The sequence below is a fragment of the Mya arenaria genome, chromosome 12 (genome assembly GCF_026914265.1).
Source record: "Mya arenaria isolate MELC-2E11 chromosome 12, ASM2691426v1".
In the NCBI taxonomy this organism is placed as follows: domain Eukaryota; kingdom Metazoa; phylum Mollusca; class Bivalvia; order Myida; family Myidae; genus Mya; species Mya arenaria.
The window spans coordinates 45,020,873-45,039,855 of record NC_069133.1 but is presented as its reverse complement, the minus strand read 5'-3'; the positions used below and the strand labels follow the sequence as shown (position 1 = coordinate 45,039,855).

General features: G+C 35.6%; 1 protein-coding gene across 3 annotated transcripts; it reads right to left on the bottom strand.

Annotated features, from left to right (window-relative positions):
* Window positions 1–389: 389 nt before the first annotated feature.
* Window positions 390–17,125, bottom strand: LOC128210284 (ATP-dependent RNA helicase SUV3 homolog, mitochondrial-like). 3 transcript variants are annotated; one of them, XM_052914521.1, is made up of 16 exons: window positions 17,054–17,125; window positions 14,695–15,003; window positions 13,168–13,245; window positions 12,629–12,736; window positions 11,295–11,409; window positions 10,948–11,116; window positions 10,559–10,670; window positions 8,991–9,163; window positions 8,432–8,483; window positions 7,798–7,926; window positions 6,769–6,862; window positions 5,702–5,921; window positions 4,925–5,005; window positions 3,893–4,069; window positions 3,208–3,356; window positions 390–2,348 (listed from the first exon to the last, which is right to left on the bottom strand). In XM_052914521.1, the coding sequence occupies exons 2-16, from the start codon at window positions 14,984–14,986 to the stop codon at window positions 1,145–1,147; spliced, it is 3,153 nt and encodes a 1,050-aa protein (XP_052770481.1). In that variant the 5' UTR covers window positions 14,987–15,003; window positions 17,054–17,125; the 3' UTR covers window positions 390–1,144. The 3 variants fall into 3 exon arrangements, with proteins under 3 accessions (XP_052770481.1, XP_052770480.1, XP_052770482.1); XM_052914520.1 differs by lacking the exon at window positions 17,054–17,125 and adding an exon at window positions 16,296–16,391 and having other exon boundaries at window positions 14,695–15,041; XM_052914522.1 differs by lacking the exons at window positions 13,168–13,245; window positions 14,695–15,003; window positions 17,054–17,125 and having other exon boundaries at window positions 12,603–12,720.
* Window positions 17,126–18,983: the final 1,858 nt, after the last annotated feature.

The following is an 18,983-nucleotide window of genomic DNA, read 5'->3' as shown; positions in this document are numbered from 1 at the left end:
AAATCAAGGGGAACAAGCTCATTCCTTGAATTGATATCCCCCGCCTGATTAGGCAAAGTTCATGGATGGGAAATGAAAAGTAGGTGGAATATTCTAGATTAACATGTAATATGGCTGCAGAGAAATGGACCATTATATACGTTGGATATAAGTTTGAGTTTGTTTGCAATTATTTGAAAAAAAAGTTTTGTATATATGGTAACATTTGTAGTAGTTTCTATGAATTTGAATAATTGCAAAGTGAAAGTTCAGACATGATCTAAAGTGATTACAAATAGTGGAAAATGACATTTTAAGGTACTAGTATGCAAATTGGCACTTGGTAACATGAATAATAAGTTTGATGCAGATATATTAAAGATTTTTAGTTAAGGCAAAGGTTTGTTTTTTCATGACTTTTTATTTACCAACTGTAGAGCATAACAAACAGTTATAAAAGCAAGTGTTATGGACGCTGTTATACATAAAAGACAAAATCTTTACTATAAAGAGAATGGTGAGTTAATAAAATTGTTTCATTTTATGTGTACATGTGTTGTGTTTTTTCTCTAACAACAGATAAGCTATTAAAACAATGGTTTTGTTGGGTTTTTATGATAACTGTTGTTTCAGATATCGAGTGTGTAATTATGTGAATTTTGAGTTCCTGGTAACCCCAAATTATTTCATTATAGTTTCAAAGTGTTTAACATGTAGAGAATATCGTGTAAATATATATCATTCCTTGTCTGATTTTGGTTTAAATAAAGAACAAAAAATACAAACTCATTATACCATTGATAGTTGGGGAAATGGGTGGTGTTTTTACCTTCCAGGTGACCCAACAGTGCCAGGTGAATGTGGTGGTATTTGTCTTTATGTAAAAAAAAAGTGGGGAATGGACCTTACCTTTGGTCCCTGGGGTGCAAGGGCTTTTGGCGGGGATTTCACCCGCATTTCGTCTCGAGGGGATTTTACCCAGGCTTGGCTGGACCAAAAGTCAAAGTCCTCGCCATTCCCCAGACCTGGAGGGGGGGGGGGGGGGGGGGGGGGTTTACAACTGACTGGTGCATTATCAGTTACCTTTCAAATGATACCAAAATTATATCGGGTTACCAAGCATCAAAATTTAGCATTATCTCAAAGGGCTCAATACTTGACAAGCTTATTTGAACAGACACCAGAACTTAGTTTTTTTCAATCTTTCATTTTCTAATTCAAACTCCTTATGTAATTCTTCCAACAAGCTTGGGGATAAAATATCCCGAGGAGTTTCGCCAGTTTTTCTCATGCCTGAGTTAGTTTGCTTTGAAGTACGATTCAACCATTCTATTTGATTAAGTTTTGCTCTTTTAAATGCTTTCACAAAGTCAGTGTCGTTTTCTTTAATACAAGCTCTTTTTGACTTAGACTGCTCCATTTTCATGAGCAGCTCACTTACTTTTCCACGTTTGCTTTTGAAATTTTCATCATATGCTGAACTGTATTTAATAGCAATAGAGTTCTGGGTTACTGAGTCCCCTGATATAACACCAGCAGTGTTTTTAACTACTATGTTGTCAGGAACATTAGCATTAGGCTGTAACTCGGAATCTGACCAAAAATTGATGACTTTACGTGTGGATGATGATGTTTTTGATTTTGCAAACTGCGAAGTAAATTCATTGACATAAGCAATTGGATTAATGGGCGCAGCATGGGACTCCATCTCTTCAGCAGTTGGATTCAAACTCTCAGAATATGAGCTAGTCTGAACTGCTTCTAAATTCTTTGAATTGCTAACTGCAGGGGGCTTTGATGCAGAGGATATAATAATAATTTCTTCATCTTCAGTAGATGGTTGCCTCCAAGTTAAATCTTTGAAATCACTTAGAATCTGAGGTGTGCTATTGGCATTAGTCTCTGATTTGTTGATTTCAGGTTGTTCAGCAGTCTGTGTCACAGTTATTTGGTCCACCTGGCCCCCAGACCTCACATCCTTATGTGCCACAGTCCTGATGTCCACCTCGCCCCCAGACCTCACAGCCATCTGTGCCACAGTACTTTGGTCTACCCTCTCATCAGATTCAAACAGTTTATCCATAACATCTTCAGGTGGCCACATCGTTGGGGCATCATTGTTCTTTATGAAAGGGTTTTCAGTCAGGCTGTCTTCCGGAATAATGTTGTCTTCAGGTGGCCGCTTCTTTGGGGCAGCCTGGTACTTTCTGAGAGGATTTTCAGCCAGGATGTTTTCTGGCAAGATATTGCCCAAAAGCTGTTTGTCTTTGTTACTGTTCAAGACGTGAAGATAGGATTGGATCATGGTGTCAACCTCCACACGCAGATCCTGCACCAGCTCAATGTCATCAAACATGGCAAACCGGTAACTAAAAGTTGTAAAACAAATATAACCTTATAGGTATAAAATTGTAGAACAAAAGGCATTTAGGTATGAGAACTTTTTTGCATTTTAGAATCAGCAATAAAATCTATACTCTCTTCTAAATCAAAGCAAGATTTTAAAATGATATCAACTGAAGTATTTCACTGGGCACTGTAATTAAAGTGTCTTAAACTGGTCAATTTGAGAGATATCGGAGAATATCAAAGAATGGAAGCATTCCAATCAAAAGAAACATTTTTATATCAGCCTGTGACAGTTTTTACATATAATGAACAACATTAACAGTACGCCCATAACTACATCAGCAATTCATTTACATTGAAGAATGCAATATGTACAATGACAGATATGCTAGTTTGAAAGTGTAACTTGAAAATTTGATATTAACTGTATGCCTGCTAGTCCAAACCTGAGCCATATAGGTGTATGTATATGATGTTAAAGATGCTGTCATGCAAGACACAGCTTCAAATCCAGATTGACATTTTCTTTAATTTCTATTTAAAAAGGTCACCATTGTCCTACTGACCACAGGCTAGAAAGTTTATGGTTCCTAAACCCAAGGGTTTTCAGTTTTTATTTATCAGCAGCCGTCTGAATTGACAGACGGTCTGATTACTTTAAGCCGCCCTTTTGAGGCATACAAATTCTTAATATATTTGCCTTTAATTATATTGCCAGTCAAACTTTTTGTTTCAAATTCATTTCATTACAATCAAGAATAAGACACTTAAAATTTTTATTCTATGATAAGTTTGGTGATAAGCCCCAACATATACATGTTATAACTTGATATACCCATTTTACTACATGTTCATTAATATCTGCTGCGAGGTCCATACCTGAGCCATAGGTAGATGTCTATGACGTTGAAGATGGCCTGTAGATGCTGAAGCTCGGCTATGGTGCGAGGTGGCTTTAAGGGAATCCCCAGGTTCTTGGACAGCCAGGAAAAGTTCAGACTATGGCCCTCACTTAACAGCTTTGCCATCTGGGATCAAACATATCATTTTTTCAATATGAAATATTATGGTTACAGTTCATCTTGTCAACCTGAGGGACAAATGAGTTGTCTGGTTAGAGAATTGGTTAGTGCACTTGCCCTTCACAAAACATACGCCTGGTTTGATTTACAGCCTGCGTGCATGTCAGTTTATTAAATGGTCAACAAGCTGGACAATCAGTTTTTCTCCAGGTACCTGGTTTTCCAAATAAGACAAGACCACACTCTCGAGCAACTTCGTACCAACGAGAGTGACTTAGTATAAGATATTATAACTTGCTTCACAACATGTTATTTGAGCTGTAATGCACAAAAATGGTTCATGGTCTTTAAGTCATACTTTATAATCTGCATACAAGATTTTGCTTAATATTGCTCCCTTTGCATGAATTTGTTAAATTTGTAATACATGAAAATATAACCATTAACATTAATAACATAAGCAGCATTAACATTAATACTTGAAGCCCATCCTTATTGGTTTTTTCTTTTTAGGCCTCGAAGACCCCTTTTTATTTTCTCACCTTTTGAAACATTATCCTGGGAAAACCCAATTTGACCTTGAGGGGAGCAACACAGAAGGTGAACTTTGACCTCATAGACATCGGAATATCCTGTATTACCTCAGCAAGAGCCTTCATTTCCATTTGGTGACACATGAAGTAACTCTCATTCATTGTTGCCACATGCACAAAGATGTCCTGAAAAATCCAGCAATTAATTTTTCTTCAAGATAAGGCCTAAAAAAATAAATTGTGTGGTTCGGGTCACCCGACCCTACCTGGAAAATATCGCCAACCCTACTGTTGTTTTTTTGGTGCGATCTGGTGGAAATAAATTTTAGTTGAGTTGCTGTATAACCTAGTGCGAACAAACAGGCTTTGTGATAGCAAAGTTAAGTACCCTTTATAGCATTGCTCGCAACTTCAATCAGGGTTAAATATAAATATATAAAGATTTGATATCAACCCTTTAAATGTGATAAAACCCCAAGTCTCTTTATGAATTAAATTAAAGTGACACTCTTATTCAAAATCAATCATAAACATGTATAACAAACATCAATTTTGACTGATAAACCTTTAACTACTCACTTAATAATACATTTATGGAAAATATTAATGACTGATAATAAGAATGTAACCGTGTTTATAATAGCAGAAAGAGCAAAAAATATTAAATGACTGGTGAATGCTAAAAGATTTACTGTGGTCGACTATAGTCTCATAAGGTTAATGTAACCGTGTTTTATGCTCATTTCTTTCAAATTGAACTCAGTATCCTTCATACGAACCATTGTTTTAGACATTTTTTTATCCTTTTTGGAATATTAAAACAATATAATTACATGTGGTAAATCTTATTTGGGAAAAAGAATGCATCTTTAAGGATGATCTCATTTTTCTTGCATTTATGCTGTATGAACGCAGTTAGGACACGCGAGCTCATTCCACGAAGCGCACAACCTTGACTTAATTTTAATTTTCAAAGTATATATATATATAGCATACAAAAAAGAAATATATTACTAAATATAGGAGGCAATTATATCTCACCAGTAGTTTGGATAGACTTGCATGTGGCAGGAGGAAGGAGAATGATTCTATCATATCCACTGTCGGGGTGAGACCTGCTTTCTATAGAGAAAATAGTGATCTTACAATAACATTGATCAGTTAAAAGATTTTCAGCATATATATTTATTGCAGGGCAATTTCAAATAATAATTTATATAGTATTGCATATTCAAATTAACTAATGTTATAAATGTATCCACTCTGGCTCTAACTCATCCGTTTAAGGGGAAATTTGACAGGGAAATTTTTAACAATTATAAAGTATTGCTTAAAGCTGCACTCACACAGATTGAATGTTTTGACAATTTTTTTGTATTTTTTCTTGGAACAAGCCAGATTTTTCAAAACTTCATTGAAACCAGTGACATTAGACTGCTGACAAAAAATCAGATCTTAGGTTTTCATATTTATGTTCAAAAATTGATGTTTTATGCATTTTTCTTAAAGCGTTAGTAACATTTTTAGCCATAACACATTTATATTCGAACAAAAATATGAAAATCTGCGATCTGATCTCTTGTCAGCAGTCTTATATCACTTGTTGTTATATATTGGCTCATTCCAAGGCAAAAAATAAAAAAAAAGTTGTGAAAATGGTAAATCTGTGAGAGTGCAGCTTTAAGAAATTGAATTCAGTACAAAAATTACTTAAGATGCTTTATTATTACTGACAACAAAGATGCTGATACAAAATATATAAAATATGAAAAAGATGCAACGTAACTATGTCACAAAACAAAATTTCAAGAGTCTTACCGTTACTTTTGGCTTTTCCTGACCCACAATCTTTTTTAGTATACCGAGATCTTTCTGGAAGTATGTTGTAACCTCGCCGTCCTCAAATCTTGTCCGAAAGCGTCCTGCCCTGCCTGCAATCTGAAGGGCCTGTGATGTCGTCAATGGCATAGTCGTCTTTAGACCGTCATGTCGCACGCCAATCTTCGTCACAGAGTAGAATATCATCCGCTTTATAGAGCTGTGGACAAAACAAGAGAGCAATGTTGGCCCTTATTGCACACCTAAGTATCATAGTTCTTTAAAACAAACATTTTATTATGTTCAATAAATATTGGGTAAAAACCTTGGTTTCTAGAATGTTAAAAAGGATTATAATTAATATATTTGACCTCATAACCTAGTTTTTGAAAGCACATGAACAATTATCAAACTTCCAAAACTGTCTAAGAAGAAAAAATACTCTGTCATAGTTTGAATTTGGGCGCCAGTCCTGCCCTCTATTTTATCAAGGTTTTTTCTTTGATTTGAACTAGTGACCTAAACCGTTTGACCACACAATGACCCAGTTTAAAAAGAGTGAACAAGATTTCATTAAGACAAGAATTCTGACCAAGTTTCAACAATCTTAGGCCAAAATTGTGACTTCTAGAGTGATAACAGGGTTCTTTCAGTTAAAACATTATATATTTTACAATGATTGTAAAGAAAGTTATGCTAACTTATACTAGTCACTCTCATTGGCACGATGTTGTGCGAGAGTGTGGTCTAAAGTTGGGGGAAACCGGAGTACCCGGAGAAATTCCACATGTCCATCTTGGTGACCACTAACCAAACTCACATGCACCAAGGCCGGGATTGGCCGAGTCACCTTGGTGAGAAGCCAGTGCGCTTATTGCTGCGCTAACCGGACAACCAAGGGTTCTTCTTTGATTTGCCTTAGTGACCTACCGTATTTTTTGACTGCACATGACCCAATTTCAAAATTGACTTAGATTAAATGCAGACCAACATCCTGCCCATAAACTAGACTTGATGTATTAAAACAGCTAGGAAGTGTTTTCAAGTGAAATATTAACGTTACTTACAGATTAAGGCCCATTCCAACTGCATCTGTGGCAAGTAGAATGTTATAGTCATTGTCTGTGTCGTTAAACAGGGCAGCTTGCTTGATCTTGGTACCTGTGGGAAAGGGAGGGGTCAACATGAGTGTTGTGAATCAGACAACATTTTACTATCAATCATTGGAGATCAACAAGAGCGCTGCCAATGCACATCTACCCTTGTTTAGTCATTCAAAGGAAAAAAGTTTGTAAAACATGATGTATATTAAAATGACTTAAATTGTTATGTTAATTAATCATCATTGTATAGAATAATTATATTCAAAACATCAATTATTTAGTTCAGAATGTGATGCAGATGTTTTATGATTTACTAATTGCATTTTGTTTTGTTTCTTTCTTCATAGAAGGCCACATTGTAAATATGATGTTGTTATGGTTAAACCTGTAATTATGTCATGATGTGTACATACCTTGTCTAAATAAAAATATTATTATTACCGGGTATACAGCCTGTGTTATGGGCATTGCTATACATATGTGTATATTGTCTCTGGCAAAATGTGTACCATTGAAGGTTTATTTAAATAAAGTTTTTTTTATTTATGACCAAGGTTTTAGTTTTGCACAAAGCTGCCTACCCCAACGCTACCAAATGAATAACCATTACACAAATGCTACAATGTGATTTCATATATTCATCTTTCTAATGCATATTCTGAGTTGCCTGTTATGTAATTTTCATTCATCTAGCCTACAAATATCAAGCACTGCACGTGAAACTACAATATGTTTCGTTCCATGAACGGGCGTATAAAAAAGGCAATAAACACTGAGTAGTTACTACTGAATTGTTTTAATTTGCCCCAGATCAAATTGAGAAATTATAACATTTCATCAAGAACTTGAGTACAGGAGTACTCAATGTCATCCCTGGTTCTGGTCACTAAATGAATGAATAGCTTTTGTTTATATTTAAAAATATATGTCTATAACAAATATCAGTTAAAGGTTTGCAAAATAAATATAGATTTGACTTAGCCAACCACTTACCTGGAGGGAGATTGCCGTAGATGACTGCAGCCTTGATTTTACGCTCTCGTAGTTTATTCAGCAGGTTAAAAATGTCCAATGTGCGGAAACACACAATACAGTCACCATCTCGGAGATTGTCCAGGCTCACTGCATACAAGGAAGCAAATTAAGGCTCACTATGTGACCTTTTTAAATTTACATATAAATATATTATATGTAAATGAAGCAGATAATAGCTGTTGTTGTAAATGCTATAATATGAGAAAAAATAAACGTCACTTTTTTACATTCAAATATTTGTTCAAGCAATATGAAATGCATTATTTACCAACTACAGTTTTCAAAATTAGACATTTTGATGAAAAAGCCTCAATAAATAAATATTAAAGATTGGCAACAAAATCTTTTTAACAAACCCTTACATATAAAATATGCACAAGCCCTGTCGGCAATTTACCAGTGCTGGGCTTGTGCTAATTTTGACCAATGATATTAAAGCATCAGCTGCAATGCTTAACGGTACATACTTCATGCTGACTTTACAACTTGATGATTGCTATATAGACTGTTCTGTTCAGCATTGTTTAGATTTCCTTCAAATGGTATAACAGATTATGAATATTATCAATCCTACAAATATGATGGACTTTACCTAAAGCTTCATCCAGATACTCCAACTTTGTCAATCGCTCATATCTTCTAACCTGTAATATGATAATTTTACAGGACTTTTTTCAAGACATTCTATGGCTCAGATTCATGTACTCAGACCGTTCCCTCCAGGTATTTTTTAATCATGCCAATTCCCCAATTATTACATTTAATTCCTGGAATTTTCATTCCTGATTCAAGGGTAAAAGTGATAGTTTTTACAGGTCCCACTAAAAAAAGGATTTTTCTTTCGTTTTGGGGGAGGAGGAGCCTTGACCCCTAAACATTAAGCAAATGCAGCAAAGAAGTGCCATTTATGAAAATGTCAATAGGTTTGTTGAATAGAATGTTTCAAAACAAGAACGTTATGTGAATCAGGTTATAGACTGCATTTTTCCCCATTTTGCCCAAACGATACTATTTTCCCCTATGACAAGGGCCCCACAACCATTCCATTGAAAGAACAACCCCAAGAGTTGGTTGTCCAGACAGGCAACCATGGTTGCAAAGTTAGTTTCCATCCCTGTACATGACATAACACATGTTCATGTAATTCGTACCTCAAAAGAGTCTCTGCCAGTCATGTATGTGAGTTTCTCTACCAGGTCAATGGCGGTCTCTTCCCCACACACATGGATTTCCCGTGCAGCGATCCCAAGCAGGGCCCGAGTCCATGAGCTCCCTCGTTGTTGGTCACCGATCAGCTGTATCTCATCTATCACAGCAACATCATCTGAAGGAAAATTTAACACAGGGGTTGATTTAGATATTTAGTGCATGTACATGTACATGTATTAAGTACAGGTCATTTTGATTTCTCTTCCAGTACCATTATCTAGTGATGTTCTGATAATCGATTATAATCGAAAATTGATTGGTTGGGCCCAAAGTCAGTGACAGTCAATTGTATTTGGTCATAATTGACAATTCAACAGGTGAAATGCTTTTCTTCTTTCCTCTTGTTATTTGCATTCGGTTAGTTTCCACTATATTTCTCCTTTGAGTTCATTCATTAATTTGAAAGTGTTTACCGTAGTTGTTATTGTTAACAGTATGGTTGAAAGCAACAACAACAGTAAATAAATTCAAACATACACATAACATAAGCATAGTTAAGGATAACCAGTTATTGAACAAGAATAAAACTACATTTAAGGTATTGTCAAATACCAATTATACTATCAATAATTTGTTACTTGATTGGAAATGATTATCGATAGTCAAAGTGGAATGGCTTCCCAACACAACCATTGTCTTTCCAGAAGCAAAATAAGTGTGTCCAGGGGTGAACACCATTGCTCGTCTGTTGTTTTATTCCATCAAACAAGGTGCTTAACTGGACAATGATTATATGAGTTATGGGCCTTGATTTAGATGTGTGTCTCTGGCTAGATGTATATCAAGTTTTATTTGAATATCTTGAATGTTTTTAATCATGGCTAAGGATCAAGTTTCTGAACGCTGCTACCACCAATGACACCAACGCTATAAAAAAAACTTGATATTCTTCTTTGACCAATAGACACAGGTGAATAAAGACTGAACCTCTCTTTTTGAACTGGAGACAAAAATTGTCAGTGCTATAAAGATAATTCAGAGAACGTTGCAATTAAATAAAAAAATCAGGGCTTTTTCTGTCCATTTTGGGAAAGAGAACCAAATTGGGAAAGTATGTTTGGTTAAATTTGGTAAAAGAGTTTTTGAGACATTAATAATTAAATGGTGATATTGGATAAAAAAATCATCAACAAAATCATTAGTGTATTTCACCATGAATGTTACCAAAAAGTGCTGATAAATGCAGTTAAATTTGTAAATGAACATTGTTCTTAATGAATTATTTCACACTCCTTGCCTGCAATAAGGGGCACAGGTTTAGGTGAGAAGCCAGGCTTTTTTTACAGCAATTTAATCTCATTTGGGCTTTTTTTCTTGAAATTTAGAAAAATTATACATTTTTGGCATTGGAAGAGGGTCAGACATACAGAAAAAGGGCTGAATGAAAAGAATTATGATGGTTTAAATTAATTATTATGTATTCTATTATGTCTTGTTTTTGAGTAGAAATGTATTATGTTTTGTATTATAGTTTCTAGATATATTATTATTATTCTGCTTAATGCCTTACACTCTATGTCAGTTTTCAACATCTCCACCGTACAGGAGATGTGGTTGGCAGGCGTCTCATCCTCTTGGGCAAACTTCCTTGTCTCCCCGGTAACCAGGTCACATGGTACTCCCTGGCAATAAAAGAATGTGCTTAATTTAACACAATTTTTTTTACCTGATTTTTATCTTAATTTATACGTCCAATCATTTTCAACACGTGACCATACAAGATATATATATCTGTATCAGGACGCACATGCCTACAAAAAGGCTTCTTTTTTCCATATGATATGATAGACAGGTCCCATGTTGAATTAGAGTGACATAAATTTTCTTTAATAACCATGATCAATTCTTATTTTTCACAACGGATAAGTCACTTATGGATTCAAAAGAACATATACAGACCTGATTGTTAGCCTTGTCGTACACCTCCATGGCAAGAAGCCTGAGCGGCCCACAGTACACGCCCGTCTCTGCCTCCATGAATGCCTTCAGGGCATGGTACGTCTTCCCACTGTTGGTCGGGCCAGCATGGTATATGATCTTCCTCTCCATACTGCGGGCCATCGGAAACCTAATGGTACAAATAGTAGAAAGTAAAATTTTCAATAGTGAGATTCTAGTTTGATTTTACCTGAGTAAATGAAGTAATAATAAAATGTCAATATCTTCATTATTTTTCGAGTAGAGATAAAGAAATGTGTTAATACAACCATTCTAATTTGAGTAGAGATACATTACGAATAGTTTACCAGTTGGTAGGGTCAGTAAGGTCGCTGATCAAGGCCAGTTCGTCTATACACTCGATGTGCGGGAACATTTGGCGTGCGTGATCCAGGAAGAAAGGCAGCAAGTCTGTCACATGACCTGCCACGATATTCATGCTTGTACAACATTGAAAAGTATCCTTTTTTTTTCTTTCTTTTTTTTTGGGGGGGGGGGGGGGGGGGTCTATGCATTACCTGTCATATAAATCTGAACAGTTAAAACAAGTAAACAAATAATAGCCTAATATACTACCATGCAATAAATAGGGTTCGGATTATAAGTATCTTCCATGGCCGAGAGTGTAAGATAGGTTCATTCTGACTTGAGCGTAGAGTGTTTTGCGGAAACGAGGTTTACCGAGTTTCCACAAAACACCCTGCGCAAGAGTCAGGATGAACCTATCTTACACGAGCGGCTATGTTAGATGCTTTTTCTCCCACCTCAGTTAAACAAAATTAAGTAAAAATGTATTTATTTGCTGGAACTCTTTTGTGCTTAGTGAAAATAATTGCGTATGGATATGCGATAATTCGTGGTTGTCATGGATATTTGCGCAGTGATTCAGAGTATGAATATTGTCTGATCGGTATTTAAATAGTTCTAAGAAGAGTGAAGCATTATTTCTTGAAAGGTGCGTGAAAACTGTTTTCTGGTGACATTTGAAGGGAGAAATAATTGACTAGCATTTTAAATATTGCCACAAGGCAAGGTTTCCATCGACAAGGCTTCAAACAGACGCTACAGACGACAGTCTTTAACAAGGGAGGTAATTACAATGTGGTGACCATTAAAAGAAGTTCCATACAGGCATTTTATCTCCGCCCGTGGGCAAAATAAGAATTTCTTAATGGATCTATTTATCTGAGGTGGGAGAAAAATATTTCAATATACATGTTACTTATTGCATGGCTACCTTGACAATATGGAATAAAACACTCGTTACATCCAACTGTCATTACTGAAATTCCTTACTCAAGCTTAAAGCTTGCTCAAAAGATTGAAATAAATTCAATTATTCGGATAGTTGGTACTGTAACAAGTCAGGGTAGTTGAATGCTTGTCAAACCACAAATTGAAAATGAGTTAAAGGCTAAATTTTAATTGTTTTATAATGGCAGCATGTAGTCGAGGTAAGATTTATTTTATGTCAAGGTCCTCTTTAAACTCCTGTGTTAGAAGCAAAAGCCTAGGACTGCATTTACACGTAACTGTCTTAGTTGATAAGAAGCATTTCTATAGGCCTAGGCAACAAAGAAACAACTGAAATCTGCGAATCCACAGAAAAGTCTAACCTTAACTTATTACACACATTTCAGACCTGAGTTGTTTTCAATGTCTTTAAGCACAACATGAAGAGCGGGAGGCAGAGGGTTGGACTTGAGGCAGTATTGCACAAATCCCTGCATACTCTGCTCCAGAACATGGCCTGCAAACATATTTAAAGATTTTCTAGAAAGAGTCTTTGTGACAGAAATAATCATGATAAGGAATCAAAAATTAGACCTTTTAATGAACAAGCTCAAATACTTACCCTAGTAAATGGCATCAAAAATGTCAACAAGCCCTGTCATGTAAAATTCAGAACTTAAGGCTTCAGTGCAGGCTTGTAATAATTATGACGACAGAATAATAACTCAAGCCTTTCATAATGAAGTTCTTTCATCTTTATGAACACAGACACATCTGTTAGATTTCATTTATCTGCAACATGTTCCGGTAATTAATACCAGATCTTTACAATTCTAGTTGATTTAAAACCATACTTAAGCCATTACAGGGAATAATATCGAATACCATACTTATTAAGGGTCTTTATGGTTTGAACGATACATTGTACAGGTAGAAATAATAAGTTACCACTGATCTTATGACTCTCTGCTTGGCTCACAACAGCTTTGTTGTTTCTGAACTCGACCAGGATTTTGACAATATTTCCTGGAAAGAAATTGAGATAACAGCACTATACTCCATATACTGATTGGTATATACTAATCAGTAATTGTGTTTCAACATGTATACTACTGTTATAGTCGGTTCAAAAGCGCTTGTCACTTATGTTATATTGTTAATTCTGACTTACCGACTTAAAATAAAATTTATCTTATCTTATCTTAATTTATTTAAGCTTGATTGTGACGTAAACTGATAGCTTTTAGAATCATTCTTAAATTCTTAAGTTTTGTTTCCCGCACGGAAATCAGTACTGTGTCCTTTATGAGAGCCATGAGAATATACACCTGGTGGGGATTGAACACATGACCTCTTGGATGAGATACGGACACCTATACCACTAGACCAATCTTACCAATATTTACTAATTAGATCACTTATTGATGATATGGCCTAAAGACCTTTTTCAAAATTCTACCAAAGATGTTGTTTTACATTTTTAGACTTTATATGGCAAATGTAATATATAAAATGATGTTACAAGGATGTTATACAGGAAATATGTCATATTAGTAAAAGACCAAAAGATTTATGTATGTGAAGATTAAAGTCAATACCTCAAAGATTTTTGGAGTTATGCTCAAGACAAAAACTAGAAATAAAAATAATTCTAAAAATACCATGACTACTGTACACTTCACTTGACAAAAACTTAGTATAAAAAAGTAGTAAATGGGATGTAATTCAGTAAATGGCAGTAGGTATTGGAGCTCTAAGGCACTGTACTTTCTCTCATAGCTATCACTCTATTGTTCTATATTCAAAGATTTATTTCAATCCCTTTAACACTTTTTGAGTTATGGGTCCTTATCAAGCACCTTTATAAATGCATTTTTTAACTGTTAAAGAGAAAGGGAGGGATAATTCAGCAATGACTTAAGGTAGCATTATGGTTCTACAACACTTTTTATTGTGAATATTACCCTGTTTCAAGTTTCATGGAAATCCCATCGGTAGTTTTTCGTTATTCTATGGATAAGTTTGTAAAGGACGAACAATGTGGCCACTTTATGCTCTGCCTTAGGGGAGCATAACAGTGAAAATGGAAATAGTTCTTTTCATGACTTGTATTAACATACAGTTAAACCTGGTTAGACGGTCACCTACTTTAACGGGTCACCTGCCTTATCGGGCCACTCCAAATTCCCCCCATACGTTTTTTACTACATAAAGTACATGCATTAAGCCGCCAACTGTCTAAGTTGACGGAAAAGAACGACAGCCTCGGATATTTCCGTCATCCAATGAAAATGCCTATAATATCACACACGATTACCATGCGTGTTTACAAACAATAAACTAAATAGTGAAACACACTGTGACTATCACTTTAACTGCAATGCAGATATTACCTATTTTTTGTTTTAGACCATCAAATCTGACTGCCATATGATTCATTCAAAGCTCAGAGAATCTCATTAATACACCAATTACCCTTTGACAAGTTGCCAGCAAGTTCTTTTCCCAGATCATTTTCCTTGGTGTCTATGTTTGGTACCACTTCTGCCGGCTGAAACAGCTCCACGACTGTCGGTGGAGTCACGATGGCCGGAGTGCTCTTCTGGCCTTTAACCTGGCGGGAATGCTTGCTCACTTGTTTGGTCTTTGCTCGGCTTGCAATATGTCGACTGTGACAGAACAAGCACAAGCTGGAGTCCACAGCTCCTGTGAGAGCCGGCCTATAGTTGTGTGGTCTTTGTAAAGTTAGAAATTTTCTCAAAAACATCTTTCTTTGATATCATACTGGTATCATGTCAAGGTAAATGTTCTTGAAGGTAACACTGATGAATAAAGACAATTCTGCTAAAGAGTTATAAATGGAAGGGTGCTTCACCCTGCCCATTTTGGTAGCGCCCATATTCTCTCATTACCGTAATATATCATGCATAGGACGCACTTTTTCCCCCCAGATTATCGTCTAAAAATTGCCTGCGTCTTTTCTATGCTATTAGAATCAGTTTTTCACAAGTCCATTTCAGACCGAAAATGTCAGACCCGGGACGAACGCGATAATGGTAAGTACCGATAATGTGTCCACCGAAGAAAACAACTGACGTAGGTAAAATCACGTAAGTTAACACACGCAGAAATATATTGAATGTTACCTTTAAAATGATTTATTGAGAAATAAATTGAAAACAAAAATGAGTGTTTACTTTTTTTATAAAAGGGACACTACTCACAAAAGCTCTATGTTAGTCAGCGCTTTAACTGGATTGAGTTATAACGGCAACGGAAAATCGGGATATGAGGTAAATATCAATTAAACGTTGTTCATGAATTTAACTTTTCGATATTTTACAAAACGTTTTGTTGTATGTTACTGTTTTAAAATAATAATAAAGGAATGTGCATACCGCAAAGTAGCATTATTGTCACTATCAAATCTTTTCAAATGTGCGAAGGTGTGAAAAACACCTCTGTCTGTCATTAAAAAACATCAATAGAACGAACTATTGCGATGGCAATACCGTATGGTTGTTTGTCTGCACTTTACCACGTGTTTTAATACTTATCTGAGGGTGTTGACATTTTGAGAACATTCACGCATACTATAAGACTTATATCATTGTTGTTTACGATACACCGTCAGAAGACGACAAAGGTGGATTGAAGAAAAGGGTCAACAGGTTGACAGACTAAAACTGCATTATAACCTGTGCTACTGTTACTTTTCTTGCGTATCTAATGTATAAATTTACTTGAAATAAACAACGAAGTACATATCAGTTTGCTATGAAATTTAATATCACATGGTTTGTATTGACCTTTGCCATTTTCACAATCCCAAAAAATAAATCGTCAAAACAAATATAGCGGATACTGGACTTACTGAAATACGCTAAATTACCGAAATATGATGACAATTATTGAAATACACAACACAGTTATCGAAATATGCCTTATAAACAACTTTTTTTTTATTGTTATTACTTTAATATATATGTTATAAATACTTAACAAACCTAAAATTTTCGGCTCTGATTTTGACATTTTTTCCACTGCGTCCTATCTTATGTATTAAAGGTTTTTACCTGTTTTTCACCCAATTTTTAGCCTGTCTCCTATCTATTCTAGCGTCCTAGTATAATACGGTAGTATCAATTTGTGTACCCTTCTGCCTTTATAGAAATATAACAAAAACATATGTGGCTGTTGAAACTTAATAAAACTTCAAATCAACACAATTCCTATCATTTCCTGGAAAATTCACAATATTCAATTTCTTATCACTGGTTTCCATGCATTTTTCGCAAAAATTGGCTTGTTCCAAGATTAAAAATTGAAAAGGTGTGAAAACGTTCAATCTGTGAGAGAGCAGCTTTAATGTGGTGAACAATAAGACATGCTTTTTGTGTTTAAGGTCATGGTGCATTATATATAAGCAAACTTGAAAAATTCATTTTTTTCCATTGAATTTTCAAAAAGCAAACTATTCTGATGGACTCTTAATACATGTACAACATTGTAGGTTGAATTGTCATTGTGCATTTCATTACAAAGTTACAACACTTAAGAAAACTATAGGTCAATGCTATCTGGGAGTTGGATTGTAATTGTCCCGGATGCTATTGAATGATTCATCTGTTCATAACCTATTGATGTTCTTCCATTAATGCATATGCCCTTGTCATTTTAGAATGACTACCCTTACAACCCCTTAAGAGTGAACACGCTGAATTGTTATAATGAAAAATATCACACAGTATTTATTAGTAGAAGTTGAAACCTGAAACATATTGCTGACAAACAAAATGGACCGAAATCACTGTCAACAACTAATTAAGGATACATTCAGCTATGATGGAATATATATATTCATTTTCTCACGTTTTTCTTCTTAAAACGCTTGGTAATGATAGACGCTTGATTCGAAACCAAAAGTATAAAAGGTTATAGTTAACTAATTATAGGCACATTCGCAGTTACTCCCCTTGACGAGAAAAAAGAAATCCTGCGTCGAGTTTACCCTCAAATTATTCGGCCTTAGGACGTACGGGTCAAATGTATTTGCATATATTTTGTGTCTGTTATACATGTATGATATATTTTTATGTCCGATTTTTACCTGTTTTCTGCACACGATATCATCGCTCTTTTGTCGCAAATCGGAGTACTGAAATGCATATAATATCATAGGCATTGCAATTTTTCTAGAGGAGTTCATCATATGCGGAGTTCCCGAAAGGGTGTAGATATTCTTATTAATTAAAACGAAAGATACTTTGGACAACAGTAAATGGGAATGTCATGAACTCTTACGTTTGTGGGAGGAAAATCCAATTCTCAATTACCATGTAAAGTTGATAAAATGTCTTAATTACCTATGGTCAGATTTTTTTTACCAGAACATGCCGTTATTCCAAACTTATCCAGCGTGGATTACACCAAACCCCCTTGTAACAATTAAAAACGATGGAGGTAGTATTTATGCCCCCACAAAGTGGCGGCATATATGGTTGCCCTTGTCCGTACGTACGTCTGTCTGTACGTACGTACGTCCCGAAGATTGTTTCCGATCTAATTCTTGAAAACCGTTTGTCCAATCCTCACCAAACTTTAAACACATGTTTGTGACCATAATATCTTGATCAAGTTCCTTAGCCATGGAAATCGCTTTTGTCATTTAGGAGTTACGGCCCTTTATTTGCAAAAAAAGACTTGAAAAATACGTCCCGAAGATTGTTTCCGATCTAATTCTTGAAAACTGTTTGTCCAATCCTCACCAAACTTTAAACACATGTTTGTGACCATAATATCTTGATCAAGTTCGATAGTCATGGAAATCGCTTTAGTCATTTAGGAGTTACGGCCCTTTTTTGCCAAAAATACTTCAAAAATCATTATGGCTTATTTTCTGTGACAAAAAACCGAAGTGGGGGCATCCGTGTCCTATGGACACATTTCTAGTTTAATAAGCAACAAAAAGAATTAAAGAATTATCATTTAAAATGGTGACATTTTTGGCGACATACTACATTCAAAACTCGTAAAGTTTAGTCGAGCTTAGCCTACTCGGAATGCGATGCAAATATATACCATTTGTAATGTATATTAAATTTGATGATAAAAAAACTACTATCAACCTGTTATTTTTTTCTTTCCCACATGGCTGTCCGATTAGTGTAGTGGTTAGCGCACTCGATTCTCACCATTGCGTTCCGGACGGGATTTATTACCGGCCTGGTCGCATATGAGTTTAAGTGGTTAATGGTCAACAAGCCGGATCCGTGAGTTTTCCTCCGGGCACTCCGGTTTTTCCCCACGTCACACGACCACACTCGCATCTTCATGCCAACGAGACGGTGACCGTCAAAGCATGTATGTAGATAATTAACTTTATTCATAATCGTTGTTAAATAAAGTCTCAACTAATTTGTCATCATCATCATCATCATCATCATCATCATCATCATCATCATCATCATCATCATTATCATCACAACCACCACCACCACCACCACCACCACCACCATCACCATCACCATCATCATCATCATCATCATCATCACAACCACCACCACCACCACCACCACCATCAACATCATCATCATCATCATCATCATCATCATCATCATCATCATCATCATCATCATCATCATCATCTCATCACCATCATCATCGCATCATCATCATCATCATCATCATCATCATCATCATCATCATCATCATCATCATCATCATCATCATCATCATCATCATCGCCGTCGTCGTCGTAGTCG

Excerpts from the sequence above, each read along its gene's own strand:
- LOC128210284 (XM_052914521.1), bottom strand. The coding sequence starts at position 14,986 with ATGTTTTTGAGAAAATTTCTAACTTTACAAAGACCACACAACTATAGG. Across the intron at positions 11,117-11,294 it reads CTTACTGACCCTACCAACTG|GTTTCCGATGGCCCGCAGTA; the intron begins GTAAACTATTCG and ends TTGTACCATTAG. Across the intron at positions 7,927-8,431 it reads GTATCTGGATGAAGCTTTAG|TGAGCCTGGACAATCTCCGA; the intron begins GTAAAGTCCATC and ends CCTTGTATGCAG.